At 41.9% G+C, this 16,787-nt stretch overlaps 1 protein-coding gene and 1 long non-coding RNA gene across 2 annotated transcripts; both read left to right on the forward strand.

The window, feature by feature from the left end:
* Nucleotides 1-879: 879 nt before the first annotated feature.
* On the forward strand, nt 880-3,583 carry LOC113023439 (ras-related C3 botulinum toxin substrate 2-like). Its single transcript, XM_080302595.1, has 4 exons — nt 880-1,045; nt 2,513-2,574; nt 2,973-3,132; nt 3,439-3,583. Exons 1-4 carry the CDS (start codon nt 880-882, stop codon nt 3,567-3,569), a joined length of 519 nt encoding a protein of 172 aa, XP_080158721.1. The 3' UTR covers nt 3,570-3,583.
* A 6,426-nt stretch (nt 3,584-10,009) lies between these two features.
* Nucleotides 10,010-13,357, forward strand: LOC113024480 (uncharacterized). Its single transcript, XR_013909550.1, has 4 exons — nt 10,010-10,142; nt 12,421-12,497; nt 12,593-12,654; nt 12,932-13,357. It is a non-coding gene; the product is annotated as an uncharacterized LOC113024480 (long non-coding RNA).
* Nucleotides 13,358-16,787: the final 3,430 nt, after the last annotated feature.

Here is a 16,787-nt window from a genome sequence, read left to right on the forward strand (position 1 = left end):
CAATAGTGAAGTAGGAGCCTTTTATTGTTGATTAAAACACCGCAGCATTAGTGTCATGGCCAACTTAAATCAAACTAGAATCCACAAGTAAACCAATTTCAGCTGCAAACTGTTTTAAGAGTATTGTGGCTTCAGTCAACTAATGTTGATCTACTTGATTGACATTTTATGATTGAGATTTAACTGTTCATCCACTGTCTAAAAAAAGCCATTTCCTTTAAGGCCACTCTTACACCCTCAGGAAAGGGCTAGGGGATGAGGGGATTAACAATGATAAGCTCAGGGGAGAGATAACGAGTCAACTATACTGTTATATCACTCCAACAAAGGATGTCAACAGACTAGAATCTGCTGAAAAGACAAGAAATGGTTAATCAAAGAAAAACTTCACTCTCACATAGGGCACTGGCTGCTCACTACTAGCTCAAACACAGCGCTAAACTCATCGTCAATACGTCAAAGCACATCACTACACAAGCCTCTGCAGGCTGGGAAACAAACACCTAAGGTCACCACAGTACTGACACTGGCGTACACCGAGAAGCTCTCCACAAGCTTGTATCCAGCTATACACTGGCTCCTCAGGAGAAATGGGCGGCAGCTGAACCTGTGGGAGCCTGCTAGGGTTATAACAGCCATCCTCACTTTAAGCCAGCTTTCTTCTGTTCATTATAAACAGGTTGAAAAGCAGTGGTGAACCAGCAACAGGGTCATGTGCAGTGCATGAGGCTGCATAGCTGCAGACCAGTCAGGGTGCCCATGCTGACCTCTGTACATTCATGAAAGCACCAAAAATGGGCACATGAGCATCAGAACTGAACCACGGAGCAACAGAAATACATGGCCTCTATAGCTGTGCCCTCTTTCAGCAACGCAAACATGTTTCAGGACTGGTTTAAAGAGTACAACAACATGTTTAAGGTTGAGAAGCTCCGAGGCCCCACCTCGCAACTTCCAGAACTTAAAGGATCTGTTGCTAGAATCTTGTTGCAGATACAGCATACCTTCAGGGCTCCAGTGGAGTCCATGCTTCAGGGCTGTTTTGGTATCAAAAGGGGGACCTGTGGCCTGTGGTCATAATGGTATCCCTGATCGGTATCTGCATCAGTGTGTGTATACACTGTTACTGTAACTTGTTTTTATGTAAACAAGGTTATAACTTTTCATCTTCCACTTTCACAGTTGCTAATCTTTTTGCAGTCATGATTAACATTTCTCATGTTGACTCATTGTGAATCATGTTGCTGCATCTGTGGTAAACATAATTGAACTTTGGGAACATAATGGCTCCTTCCACACTAAAACTCTGTCTCGGTTATTTTTGTTTAAAAAAAAAAAGAACCTCACTCCTCTCCACAGTGACGTCCTCCTAAACTTACATTACTCAGAAAATCTGCCAACATATGCATAGATGTAAATGGACTACACTCTGTTAATATCACTAATGGCACAGGAGGATGAGTGTATTTAAGTAGTATTTGCACAGACCTAATGGAAAAGCAGAGTGTGCCATGGTTAGCAGGTGTTTCTACATTTTGGGAGAAAAACAGCAATCAGACTGCGTGAATGTTGTTCTTCCAGCAATCTGAACTCTTAACTCTATAAATATGTTTAAACAACAAACAGAATCACGTATATCCTCCCTAACCACCAGCAGGATCTCAGATAGTGTTGACTGTTTGTCATAGTTGTTCTATGTTTGACAGTTTACGTTATTTCAGTGACTTTTCTATTTCAGGAAATCCATCCATCTTTTTAACTACTGGGTCGTTAAGTAGGCTGAAGCCCATCCCAGCTGTCATTAGGCAAAGGGCGGGGTAGACCTCGGACAGGCCATAAAACAGGATTAATCTGGTACACTAGTCTCTTTTTTTCTTTAAAAAAAAAACATCTGTGTCTGCAAACATTTGTGTTATCAGTTTCATTTGAGCCTGAATACATTTTGGAGAAAATTTTTCAAGTTTTTAAAATTGAGAAATTAAACTGTTATTCTACTATGAGACCACACGGGGGCAGCCCTGCCTTATTATGTATTATTCTCTCTTACTAGACATGGTTAGGATGGCTTTTGTGTCAAACTAACCAAAGTAATGTTGTTGGTTAATGTTTTTGTGAACAGTGGTATTTCAAGTATGGTCCTGTTTTTTTCTCCATTACAGGAGTTTCACTGGTTAAACAATCAGTGAATTGAAAGATTGTTGAATGAATGAATAACCAATGAAATGAAAGGTTGCCTATGACTTGTTGGCTGATCGCTGACCTTCTCTACTCTCTCCACAGATTCGACAAATATTCAGCTAATGTGATGGTGGACAGCAAGCCGGTCAACCTGGGCCTCTGGGATACAGCTGGACAGGAAGATTATGACAGGCTCCGCTCCGTACAGACTCACACATGCACACACAATAACTAATGGACATAAAGTTACACAGACAGAACTTATATAACATGTCAGCTAATTAAAACTGCAGCAGCTATTCTAATTCTTTGTCTCCTTGTCTCTCCATCCAAGATGTTTTCCTAATCTGCTTCTCCCTGGTTAGCCCGGCATCCTATGAGAACGTCAGAGCTAAGGTGAGTTTTGGCTGTTTTTTATGAGGCCTGTCTCTCAGCTGCCAAGGAACAAAATGTAAAAAAGAACAAACGGAACAAAAGCAGTAATTTATTATAGAGAAAAAAAATAGGTACTTGGATTACAAAATGGAGAAAAAGCCTAAACAGGTCTAATAATTGATGTGAATGAATGATTGATGCTGTGGGTGAAAGTTGGATGATGTATTTCTCTCATCTTTAATAGCTACAGCATATCATTTGTTTTTCATGCCTTCATCCACCTTTCTGTAACACCTAGCATCAGAGCTTCATCTCCCTCCACCTTTGATTCTGTTTTTTGCCTCTAACACGTTCCTTGATTTTGCGTGTTCCCCTTTCTTGCCTCTTATTTAGTTTTCCTTTACTCTGTATTCTGCCAGTGGTACCCTGAGGTCCGTCACCACTGCCCCGCCACGCCCATCATCCTGGTTGGCACTAAGCTGGATCTGAGGGATGAAAAGGATACCATTGAGAAACTGAAGGACAAGAAGCTGGCGCCTATCACCTATCCACAGGGCCTAGCTCTGGCTAAGGAGATAGGTCAGTCACTCTTACTTTATTTGCTTGAAAAGCACTTTAAGATTTGAAGCTCTCCTCACCAGTGAAGATATGAAACTAGCAGATGAAGATGCTAGAGAACTTTGTAGCCTGACTGCCTCTGCAAATTTTTGTTATTCCCCTCATTTCCTGGCATCACAGTAAAAGTATAGTACCTGTAGTTGACTATAGTGTTCTTTGAAAGTTGAACTTATTCTTCTCCACTACCAGCAAACCTTTCTTCTCTTACTTTGTCTTTGTAGTTCTTTCTCTTCTTTTATTAACGTATATGTGTCTTCGCATGTATAGATGCAGTCAAATACCTGGAGTGCTCAGCCTTGACCCAGCGTGGTCTGAAGACTGTGTTTGATGAGGCCATTCGTGCCGTCCTCTGCCCTCAGCCCGCCAAGGTCAAGAAGAAGCCCTGCTCGCTGCTGTAAACGGTACGACTGAATAAAACATAGAGGAAGAGGAGGAAGAGAGATTCGACGTTTGAGAGAAGAGAGAAACAAAGTGAACTCGCTCATTAAATGAACACATAAAGTAGAGTAGAGGTTTGAGGGCTTATTTTCTTTTCTTTGAACATAAGTCTGAAGCTATTCAATCAAGCCTTTTATTTGTCACATGCAATGTTTACATCTGCAGTGAAATTGGACACCCCCCCCCCCCCCCCAAACATACATACGTATCAGCTCCAGTCTTGAGACCACAGCTGACACCGATATGGTAGCTGCATGAAATGATGGTGGTTTTCCTTTAGTGCGAACAACTGCATGTCAATTTCACAGTTGGTCTAACAGTCCGTCACTGGTCTCTCGATCTCCCGTTGGAGAGCTTCTCTGAGATGTTATCAATCTTGTACTCAGAGAGCAGAGACTGCCGTGAGCTTCTCCAAGATCCTATCCGTGCTGCGTTCAATGAGCCCATTTTGAGAAGTCACGACCCGTCCCATCATTTCCATCATAGCGGGCAGCCTTGTGGGGTTTTGAAAAGTCGATTCCGCTTTCCTTGGTAAGCCAGGGCCAAGCCAACTCCGAACAGCAAGAACCCTGTTATCATGGTTCCGAAAAGGTAGACGTCTACAGGGAGTGCAGAATTATTAGGCAAGTTGTATTTTTGAGGAATAATTTTATTATTGAACAACAACCATGTTCTCAATGAACCCAAAAAACTCATTAATATCAAAGCTGAATGTTTTTGGAAGTAGTTTTTAGTTTGTTTTTAGTTTTAGCTATTTTAGGGGGATATCTGTGTGTGCAGGTGACTATTACTGTGCATAATTATTAGGCAACTTAACAAAAAACAAATATATACCCATTTCAATTATTTATTTTTACCAGTGAAACCAATATAACATCTCCACATTCACAAATATACATTTCTGACATTCAAAAACAAAGCAAAAACAAATCAGTGACCAATATAGCCACCTTTCTTTGCAAGGACACTCAAAAGCCTGCCATCCATGGATTCTGTCAGTGTTTTGATCTGTTCACCATCAACATTGCGTGCAGCAGCAACCACAGCCTCCCACACACTGTTCAGAGAGGTGTACTGTTTTCCCTCCTTGTAAATCTCACATTTGATGATGGACCACAGGTTCTCAATGGGGTTCAGGTGAACAAGGTGGCCATGTCATTAGTTTTTCTTCTTTTATACCCTTTCTTGCCAGCCACGCTGTGGAGTACTTGGACGCGTGTGATGGAGCATTGTCCTGCATGAAAATCATGTTTTTCTTGAAGGATGCAGACTTCTTCCTGTACCACTGCTTGAAGAAGGTGTCTTCCAGAAACTGGCAGTAGGACTGGGAGTTGAGCTTGACTCCATCCTCAACCCGAAAAGGCCCCACAAGCTCATCTTCGATGATACCAGCCCAAACCAGTACTCCACCTCCACCTTGCTGGCGTCTGAGTTGGACTGGAGCTCTCTGCCCTTTACCAATCCAGCCACGGGCCCATCCATCTGGCCCATCAAGACTCACTCTCATTTCATCAGTCCATAAAACCTTAGAAAAACCAGTCTTGAGATATTTCTTGGCCCAGTCTTGACGTTTCAGCTTGTGTGTCTTGTTCAGTGGTGGTCGTCTTTCAGCCTTTCTTACCTTGGCCATGTCTCTGAGTATTGCACACCTTGTGCTTTTGGGCACTCCAGTGATGTTGCAGCTCTGAAATATGGCCAAACTGGTGGCAAGTGGCATCTTGGCAGCTGCACGCTTGACTTTTCTCAGTTCATGGACAGTTATTTTGCGCCTCGGTTTTTCCACACGCTTCTTGCGACCCTGTTGACTATTTTGAATGAAACGCTTGATTGTTCAATGATCACGCTTCAGAAGCTTTGCAATTTTGAGACTGCTGCATCCCTCTGCAAGATATCTCACTATTTTTGACTTTTCTGAGCCTGTCAAGTCCTTCTTTTGACCCATTTTGCCAAAGGAAAGGACGTTGCCTAATAATTATGCACACCTGATATAGGGTGTTGATGTCATTAGACCACACCCCTTCTCATTACAGAGATGCACATCACCTAATATGCTTAATTGGTAGTAGGCTTTCGAGCCTATACAGCTTGGAGTAAGACAACATGCATGAAGAGGATGAAGTGGACAAAATACTCATTTGCCTAATAATTCTGCACTCCCTGTACTTTTGATTGTCAGAGTGTTATTTGGGCAGCTGCCTGCCTAATATAACATAACATCACCACAATATTTTACATTAAATGAGGAAATGTATCTTTGTTTCCTCAGCTAAGACTGCTTGGCTGCTGTAGCTTGTGTTTATGTTGAGAGTGACATCTGATTTAAAAGCAAGAAGCAAAAGCCACTGAGCACCATCAGTCAGCACAGAGGCAATGCTACAAATTTAAGGAACGAAGGTCAATTCTTTGTGTGTGTACATGCACAGAGCACATGTGCACACGGTTGTGCAGATTAACTCACAGATGTATATGACAACTCACGTTTGTGGCATTGACATTGTTTTCCAATCTTAACCCTTGTGTGCCCTGGACCAAAAAAAAGCGCGGACCCAGGTCTTGTCACGAAACAGGGCACCGGTTCGTGGTGGGGGCAGATGGGGGTCAGGCGGACCCCCGGCTATAGCGGGTCTCGTCACAGCGTCGGACAAAGGCACCTAATTGGTTGTAACCCTCCATCGATCGCGTAAGTTACGATGGCAAACCTTGGGGTCTGGAGGGACCCCAAAGCGCCACGGCAACAACTCTCAACTTCACATCATCATCATCAATTTCTCCTTCTCGAGAGTTTTCGCGTACACCGGCCTCAGTGAGGACCTCGGACTCTCCGTTCCTCCTCGATCTCCTTCCTCCTTCTCCCCCGTTCTCCTGCTCCCCGCAGGCAAGCGCTTAGCCGGATGGGCCCCGGGTTACGCGTAAACCGGCCCAAGTGGGGACCGCGGGCGCTCCATGCTCCGTGGGTACTCTGTGACCCCTTAGTGATCATGATGGGGTATTTCGCCACCCCGAACCACATTCGTAAGTTACGATGGCAAATACTGGGGTCTCAAGAGCCCTGAACCACCGGAGCAAACATCTCTCAACTTCACATCATCATCATCATCATCATCGTCTCCTTCCTCCTTCTCTTTGGTCCTTCTATCCTGCGCTTGCAAACGCTCAGCTTTACAGAGGGTAGTCTTCACGTAAACCGGCCTTCTCCTCAGTTCTCCTGGGCCTCGCTGTTGGACGCTTGGCTTTACAGAGGGCAGAGTTCGCGTAAACCGCCCTCCTTGAGGGCCTCAGACTCTCCCTGCCGCCTACCTACCTCCTTCTGCTCCATTCTCCTGCTCGGGTGGGCCCCGAGTTACGCGTAAACCGGCCTAAGTGAGGACCGGGGGTGCTCTCTACTCCGTGGGTACACTGTGACTCCTTAGTAATGGCGATGGGGTAATTCGCAACACCAATGCTCATTCGTAAGTTACGATGGCAAACGCTGGGGTCTGGAGGGACCCCGAACCGCCGGAGCAAACAACTCTCAACTTCACATCATTATCATCATCATCATCATCAATTTCTCCTTCTCGGCAGTGTTCGCGTAAACCGGCCTAAGTGAGGACTTCGGACACTTCCTGCTTCCCCGTCCTGCGACCTCCTTCTGCTCCGTTCTCCTGCTCCTCGCAGGGGAGGGCTTAGCCAGATGGGCCCCGGGTTACGCGTAAACCGGCCTAAGTGAGGACCTCGGACTCTCACAGCCTCCTAGTTCAAAGAACAGTAGTTCAAAGCAGTTACTATTTAAATGGTGTCTAGACAGAAATATTAACTCCTGTTATGACTAAGTTGCTAAGTTACTAGTTAATGAAGTTACCAGTAACATGGTTAATCGCATCCACAGATTCACAGTAAAGATCCCGATTAGCTTCAATGGATCTATAATAAATTTCTGCTAGTTCTAGCGCTTCATTTAAACCGTATGATACTCATACTTACCCAGAGTCAGTGTAAAATAAAATTCTACCTGTGTGAACAAAGTCTGGCTCCTTTAATCCTGCATGACAAACTTCAGGATGCAGGTTTATTGACCCTCTTTCCTGCTGGCACACCTGTGACACCTGAGAGTCAGCTAGAAACTTACAGGAATGTTTACATCATGCAAAGACTGATAGACTCTGTAATACTGTAAATGATCAGTAACTTAGGTTAATACTAAACATTTGTGCCTCTCTGTCTGTGCTGAACCATTTAGAATCAGGTTTTGAGTCAGGCTGCATTGAGTGTGGGACTTAAAAGCATTAGGCTTGAAGATGGTATGAAAATCTCTACTTACCTTCTACGCTATATTTTTGTTACTGATTTATTAATACATTTTACATTGTTTCTTTTGTTTATCAGTAGAGAGAACACAGATTTCAGAGGCGCAAAGAGAAGCACTGTTGCTTCATACTTAATACTTTAAAGCTGCATTAGGGGAAGACAAGAAGCAGAAGTACTTCCAGGCACAGCCGCAGTGAGGGAGCAGACACCTTACACTGAGTTCAGAGAAGTCAGAATTTCAAGAAGCGTCTGAAACAGCTCAGGTTTGGAAAGAAGCCTTTTATGTTGGGTGTTATAAAAAATATACACATATTTATAAATACATTTTATAATAACAACTATAATATTATTATAAATAGTAGTTATTCTCTTATTATTATAAATAAATATCAAACATTTCAGTTGATTTTCTATCACATATATTGTGTTAGCCCTGTGATAAACTGGCAGCCTGTCCTGCTTTTGCCCTGTGGCAGCTGGGATAGGCTTCAACCTCCCACTGTCACGATCCTGGGTCTTTTGACCCAGCGTTTTAAGTTTTAGTTTATTTTTGATATTTGTGGTTTATTTTTAAGTTCATTAGGTTATCTAAGCTCATTTGTTTATTTAGATTCCCCTTGTGTCTTCTACCCCTGTGTTTTAGTCTCCCTTTGCCCTTTATGTGTTTCATGCTGCGTGTCTTATGTTATCAAGTTTATATTGTCTTGTCTGCGTCTCATGTTTCCTGTTTTATTTTGAAGGTCTGTGTCCTATGTCAGTGTAGTCAGCTTTGCTTCCTTTGTCTCGTTATGTCAGAGTAGTGTCAGCTGTTTCCCCATGTGTTTCCACTTCCCCCTAATCACCCTTGTGTGTATTTATTCTGTGTGTTCATTCTTTGTCAGGTTGTCTGTTGTTCCATGTCTCCAGGAGTTTCCATGTTTATGTTTTTTGCAACGTTCAAGGTTTTGTTCTTTGCCTTTTGTGTTTAGCATTCAGTTTTCGCAGTTTAGTTCTAGTTAGGTTCTTTCTTGTGTGCATCTGCCTTTTGTTTTTGTACTCTTTTATCAGCCACACTAAACGGCTCGCTTTTAACCTGACCATGTTTTACCCAGCAGACATTTATTTCAGTGACTCTTTGGAATGTAACGGACTTTGGATTATTTCCTGTGCAGGAGGAGGAGAAGGAGGCTATTCAGATGACCCGGATAGCCACGGCTAACCCAAGGTTTCTGGATTTTTTTGCCTGATGATTTAAAGAACTTTGTTACTGCCTCAACCTCAGTAGTAATATAAAGGCACTTTTTTAACTAGTTTAGGAGCATTTCACTTTTCTTTTGTGCTCTGAAAGACACAGAGGCTAGTAGTTTTTAAAACAGAGTACCACAAACAACATGTATCCCTTTAGAAATAAACTTTTCTTGTGATACTTCTAAAAACCACATATTCTTAACTAGCCACAATAGCACTGTATCGACCCCCCAATGTTCCTTTAATGCAACCTATAATTGTCTAGTAGCCACACAAACGCACTGCAACAGTAAGACTTGATGAGACAGAGGGGGTTACAGGTAGGGCCCCAACAGTCAGCAAAACAAGTCATAAAACAATAAAAGCTGCATACTTATCAAGAGCATCCCAGCACACACATCCCAACTGTAGTTCCATAGTTTTTCACCTTTTTTCTTTACAAACTGCTCTTTTCATCTCTCCATGTCAGAGGTCAACTGAAACCAAGTCCACCTATATAAAAACACCCCATCAGACACACAGTATTTTCCTCAGCACTTCACAACTTTCGCAAGGTATATCGTTTTAATTTTTTTTTTTCCGGACCCCGGACACAGCGCTGTGAGGTAGTTAGCACACAATTTGGCCATGTAGAAAGCATCGTTTGTTTGGAACGCGTCATCACTGTTCATAAGAGTTTAATTTAATCAAACCTCATTTTAGGATCTACGTGGCTCCTCATCACTCGCCGATTCATCATTTTATTTAAATATCTGAATGTTCGGAATGGTGATCCAAGCGGGACACAGGCTGCTAGTTTTAACGCACCAGAATGCCGCAAATATAAATAAAAGCCTGACTGTCCCGAGAGCCTAGCCGCAGCGACACCTTTCTTTCAAATGGATACCTGCAGGTGCGTTGGAGCCGACTTTGCTACCCGCACAGAGCGTTTCTGACAGTCGGGCGCTGCTTATGCAATAAAGAAAAACAACAATACAGCATGTTTCTCTGCTCCAAGACATCCGCGGTCCTTTCACATGGTAAGCATGTCTGTTATACCCAGCGCATAAATGCCTGTATGTCAGCGCTGATTATTCAAACCCTGTTTAAAATGTGACATGTTTGTTGTCCAAAAACATTTCCTCTAAATTTGCAAAGTTACTGATTTAAAATCTGCTCTAAGAAATATTTCCTGTGATCTAAAATTTGGCACATTTATATTTGTGTCTGGTAACAACAGCAGCAAATGTGCTGTACAGCTGATTCTTTTGAGGGTGTAGCGCCTTCAAAGGTTGACGTAGGCACCATGTAGAGTTATAAAACGGGGTTTATTCTGGTCTCGATGACCCGGGAGAACTGCTCAAAGAAGAAAACGATTTTTTTAAAAACATCACATCAAAATGGATTCTTCTACTTTGTGTAAATCAATCACAACGTAATCAATCACAGAAAATAAAACATTTAAAGAACACAAACAAAGTAAGCTGACCTCCAGGAGGGGCTAAATAGTCCTTTGTGGCCTTATTATCTTTTTCTATCACCCTCCTGGGTGATAAGTTAGCAGCGATGCAGGTGGATGCTTCTCTGGTGTCCTGGATTGTTGATTACCTGACAGGAAGACCACAATATGTACGTCTCCCACAGTGTGTGTCTGACAAGGTGATCAGCAACACAGGGGCACCACAGGGGACTGTCCTCTCCCCCTTCCTCTTCACCCTCTACACCACAGACTTCAGCCACTGCACAGAGACCTGCCATCTTCAGAAGTTTTCTGATGACTCTGCGGTGGTTGGATGCATCAGCAGGGATGATGAGACAGAGTACCGGGCTGTGGTCGACTCCTTTGTCACGTGGTGTGAGCAGAATCATCTGCAGCTCAACGTGGCAAAGACCAAGGAACTGATCGTGGACTTCAGGAAGACCAGGAAACACTTGACCCCTGTTTCAATCCAGGGGGTCAGTGTTGACATTGTGGAGGACTATAAATACCTTGGAGTACACATTGACAATAAACTGGACTGGGCTAAAAACACCACAGCACTTTACAGGAAGGGCCAGAGTCGTCTCTATTTTTTGAGGCGACTGAGGTCCTTCAACATATGCCGGAAAATGCTGAGGATTTTCTATGAGTCTGTTGTGGCCAGTGCGATCCTCTATGCTGTTGCATGCTGGGGGAGCAGGCTGAGGGTCGCAGGTGCCAACAGACTTAATAAACTGATCCGTAAGGCCAGCAATGTTGTGGGGATGGAGCTGGACTCCCTCAAGGTGGTGTCGGAAAGGCGGATGCTGTCCAAGATAAAGACAATGTTGGATAACACCTCCCACCCACTCCATGACATGCTGGTCAGTCACAGGAGCTCGTTCAGTGAGAGACTGAGATTACCGAAAAGCACCACTGAACGACACAGGAAATCTTTCCTGCCTGTGGCCATCTCCCTGTACAACGCATCCACTTAACACACTGTTTGCTGCTACAACTACACATGTTTTTTTTTCAGCTATTTATTTATGAGTGACTTATGTATGTATGTATGTATATATATGTATATATTGTACTATTCTTAGTTAGTGTATTGTCTGTCTTGTCTTAATGTTGGTTTATAATGGAGCACTGTAACAAAAAATAATTTCCCCCAGGGATCAATAAAGTATTCTGATTCTGATTCTGATTTCTTGCACTTATTTAATTTTGAACATTACTTTTTCCATGTGTGGAGCTAACGATGTGTGCTAGCAAAAAAGGGGTTGGGTGGAGACCCAAAAATGCAACCAACTCTACATTCCACTGTTCATCACCAGATGGTGCAAAAGCGCAAGATCCAGACATAAAGCATCAAATCCAAAAGTCCTTTACAGAGGGTTTTTATCATTATTATTATTTATTATTTAACTAACTTTTTAAATGTTTCACACATTAAACATTAATGCATGAATGGATGTGTATTTTAAAATGAAATACTTACAGAAGACATTGTTAATTATTAACAGCTTAATTATTGTGCTTTGTATATGCTACATGTATATATAGTACATGCAGTATGACAGGAACACAGAGGTTTAGTGCCAGACTTCACATAAAAAGTATCAACTATGTTAGGATCCATGATTATCATGTGTGGTGTTAGTTTACATTAGTGGCTCCTCTCATGAAGGTGTGTGGATCTCTCACCTCTCTCCAAATTGTGGTTGTGTGTTTGATGCTGAAACAGATGAAGACTGCTGATTGGCTGAAGTAGGGTACAATATATATTTTTGGTTTTTGGTTTGGGCAGTGCTCACCGCTACATTAAATAAACTGCTGCTCGTGTGTGTTTGTAGGTTCTCAGTCATCCAGCTCATGGTTGTCTAAGGAGCCTGGAAACACTTCAGCCACCTGGAAATACCCAGCCTGCAGAGTACATCATATGATTTATTGATTTATTTTGTGTTCATGTCACATGGATGGATGTGAAATTAATTTATGATTGTTTTGTTTTTTGTCTGTTTCTAGAGGAGACGTCGTTCAGGTTGCAGGACTTGGTGGTTATAGAGTAAATGCCACCGGCCACACACGTAAGACCATATTTTGTTTGATTATTTCACAGTTAATGCTAGAATCTGATTTCGGTTTCTGTGACTGTTTTATACTTACATTTATGTTTTTGTTTAATACTGAATGAAGAACAAGTTTTTTTTTTCTTTTTGTAAATTTTGGAGTAGATATACTGTGCGCCAAGTTCCTTGTTTAAAAATCATTTGGAAACATAAAAAAAGACGAAACATCATTCTACTCAAAATTTTAGCTTTTGAAAGATTATGAATAACTTTTGTTCTTTTCCTTTTTCTCTAGTCCCTGATGAACCACCTAATCTTCAGTGTGCAGACGTGTGTTGCTGACTGTGAGCCTACCAGATACTCTCAGTGTACTGCATATGTGCCATATAACAACAGGCTGTGTCTGGAAGAACATCAAGTAGATGCACGTGGGGTTGGTTGACTGCTAATATTACTGTATATCATCTGTGTTTGTTTTAGATATTTTGGGGAGCACAAACTACATTTCTCTTCTCTCAGGGTGATTCTGGTGGTGGAGTGATTTACAACAACATGATTTATGGTGTAATCAGTTCTGGTTTTGAACGTGTCTGTACTGGACCAGCTGTTACTGTGAATGTTTGTTCTAACATGAACTGGATAAATCAGAAAATTGCTCAAAATAATGGAAAATAACTGAATGAAAATAACATCCAGAATAAACAATCATCTCTACATGAAACTTGTGTGCTGTGTGTTGTTTCTACTCTAGAATATCTTCATGTTAACTGCAAATTGTGAACCTTTTTCTTTGGTCTAAAATATTGTGTCAGATTTGCAGCTTGTGTGTGTTTGAATGTGGTGTCAGGTGTGTAGCAGCTCATCCTGTTGTTCAGAAACTCTCAGACTCACACTGTGAAGATGCAGAAAGGCTTTCTGATCAGACATGCCACCAATCAGCTGCAGGGCCTGAACATGATAGACTTCATAAATCTGAGTTGATTGTTGGGGGTGGAAATGTTTACGTGGAGGCTGTTGGCTCATTGGTGTCAGATCAAATTTTTTTCAATCACTGCACTGAGGGCATTAAAATAAATACAGTAACCATCAAAATAAGTTTTGTTGATAAAATACATTTCTTGAAACCGTCCATTGTTTTGTCCGAACTCTAAACACTGAATTCAATGCAGTGCTTTCAAATTACTTTTGAAGTAGTACAGAGAAATTACTCTTCTCCTCGTCTTTTAAATTGCATCAATATTTTCCAACTGAGCAGTAAAAGGACACGGAACTCAAACATGAAGCATCAACGTGATGTTTAGATGTCGATTAATATTACAATAAGAGACTAAAGTAACTCGCTTTGAACACTTCAGTTTTCTCTCTTGATGCTTCTGTTTGTTTCCTCCTCCACTTGTATTTTTCTGCACTTCAGTGAATGTGCATAGCGCCCTCTGTTGTATGTTTGGGAGAACTGCACTGCATTGTCATCAAATGAAACTGTGCAGAGGTGGAAAATGAGCAAAGGAAGCACATCAACTGAAGAAGCTTCTTGGATCAGAAGTTAAACATCATCCAGAACCTTAAAGAAGTAAAGTCGCTTTCTTTCCAGGCTCCTTAGACAACCATGACCTGGATGACTGAGAACCTACAAACACACGAGCAGCAGTTTATTTAATGTGGACCTGAGCAGTGCCCAAACCAACAACCAAACAATTTTTATTGAACCCTACTTCAGCCAATCAGCAGTCTTTATCTGTTTCAGCATCAAACACAAACCACACCTTGAAGAGAGGTGACAAATCCACAAACACCTTCAAATGTAAACACACATCACACATGATGAACATGGATCCTAACATAGTTGATACTTTTTTTTGTAAAGCCTGATACTAAATGTATGCAGGCCACCTGAACTGCTTTGTCTCGAGTGCCGCCCACTGGGTTGGTCACTAGAACTGTGTGTTGCCATCACTGGAGCTGGTCTTTTAGATTATTTAGACTGGGACTGTTTTTTGTTGATTAGGCGGCAGGGTGTCCTGACGGCTGCCTCTGTTGTTTTTTTTCCCAGGAGGAGGAGAGTGGAGCACAGGTGGACAGCAGCCATGGGAGCAGAGAGCACAGAGTTTTGGGTGAAGACATGACACAGGAGTCGAGGGAGCTCAAGGGATTATTGTGTTGTCTTATTTACTCCACTGTAAATAAAGAACACTGTTCATCGCACGAGTCCTGCATTTGGGTCCTCCTTCCCCACTTCACAAACACTGAAACTAATTATACAGGTAATAATAAAGGAACCAAAAGTTCACATCTATAGCTTTAAATTTGGATAAATCTGTCAACACAACCATCAATAATAGAATAAAATACAAACAAACACTGAAACTAATGAAAAATTACACATGATATATGAACTGTGGAAACTAACTGAACAATAAAACTCAGAATAAACAAATTCAAACATTAAATGAAAGGTATAAACTGATTTGCATCTTACTGATTTGCAGGCTCACTTTGCTCCAGGACTTGACGACTGGCCCAACCGTACAGTCTTTGGCTCTTAATACTGAATGTTGAAAACTGATACTCATGGACACCTTATTTCAGCCTCTTTACTTTGGATAAGAGACCCAAAGCATTACATCAACATGATGTTGTCTAGTGGACCAGCACGTCCATTACATGTTTTGCCGTTATTGCTGTTTGTTACGAGTTCAAATATTGAGGGTGAGCACAAAACAATAATGGTCCAGAAGAGCTTCGGTCAGACAATGATTTTAATGAACACGCGCGTGGAGAGATGAACACTGCCCACAGACAGCATCGATCTCCGCCCAATGATACACAAGCAGTTGTTTTATACCATCAGGGTTTACGTTTATGACGCCCCCTCATGCGTCAAGCAGATACAACACATGCATAAGTTTCAAAACCACAAATGTTCTGTTGACGACTTTGGACACATTTAAAAGGACATCTTCTCCATCTCGAGGCCAGGTGCTTCCTATTAATCTTCTAACTCTCGCTTATCTCCTGGAACAAACTGTCCCTTAGGCAGACACAATTTTGCAGTCACAAGCTTTTGCAAACTATTATTTGAACTCTTACCTAAATATGAGTCTAACTACTGTTTGTGTGTGTGTGTGTCTCGACCTCCAACGCACTCAGCCTCACCCCGCCCGTTGATGCTTCTAACCTTTTACCAGACTGAAGCTCTCTGTGATAGGTGTAATAATCTTAACTAAGAACATGTGTAATCTATTGAATAAATGCTTTGATGAAATGATAATTAATGTAATGGTAATGATGATGGTTATGAATAGTAGCAGTAAAATATTTCCCTGATCTCCACACTGAGTTATTCATCTTAGAGCAGTTTGTGTGTGTTTAACAACTCCACAACATTAATAGATGATTCCTTTGCTCTAAACTGAAGATTAGTTTATTTTGGGTTTTGCACATTTTGTTTCTGAATAATTGTTTGATTTGTAAATTCATATTTCTGTGTTATGTAGAGAAATGACACTATACATATTTGAAATCACAGACTTTGACCATCTGCATCCACTGAGGAAACACAGCACTACAAACACAAAAGTAGATTTGGTGGAAATTTCAAACAGGACTGCCTCATAGTGTGTATGGTTGCCGCCCGGCACACAATGCACCTGACCCCTATGGCGCCTCCTGTGGGTGGTGAGCCTGCGGGAGGATGGGCCCATGTCTCCTATTCGGGCTGTCCCCGGCCGGGCCCCATGGACTAAGGCCCGGCCACCACCTTTGTTTCCTGATTATTTTTATAGCCTCTACAGAGACACATTTCTCACAATCTTCTGTTCCTGTGTATTACAGTGCATGGTGTGTGCATGTTATTGCAGGTGATTGTTTCTTATTTTGAATTGTGTATTAAAGCAAGCATGGGGTTGATCTTCCTCAATAAAGTTGAGGGTGAAAACATGTATGTATGATGTTTGTAGGGCTCTACTGTAGTTGCCTGGTAATTTCGCTTCTTTTTGTTCTTTTAAATATTGTCCTTACAATGTTCAGTCATGGGATACTCTTTTAAACATGGAGCTAGAAATGGTTACAGGACTACATCAACAGTTTGCAGTGATAATAATATGATTTGCATGTTTCACTCAACATGTTTCCTACCTTCCAGTCGATGCTGT

The sequence above is a fragment of the Astatotilapia calliptera genome, chromosome 6 (assembly GCF_964374335.1).
Source record: "Astatotilapia calliptera chromosome 6, fAstCal68.1, whole genome shotgun sequence".
Classification (NCBI taxonomy): domain Eukaryota; kingdom Metazoa; phylum Chordata; class Actinopteri; order Cichliformes; family Cichlidae; genus Astatotilapia; species Astatotilapia calliptera.

What these genes read in the sequence shown, in the direction of transcription:
- LOC113023439 (XM_080302595.1), top strand. Translation starts at nt 880, where the DNA reads ATGTTTCAGGACTGGTTTAAAGAGTACAACAACATGTTTAAGGTTGAG. An exon ending in CATGCTTCAGGGCTGTTTTG is followed by an intron (nt 1,046 to 2,512) that starts GTATCAAAAGGG and finishes TCTCCATCCAAG; the next exon opens with ATGTTTTCCTAATCTGCTTC. An exon ending in AGCTCTGGCTAAGGAGATAG is followed by an intron (nt 3,133 to 3,438) that starts GTCAGTCACTCT and finishes TCGCATGTATAG; the next exon opens with ATGCAGTCAAATACCTGGAG.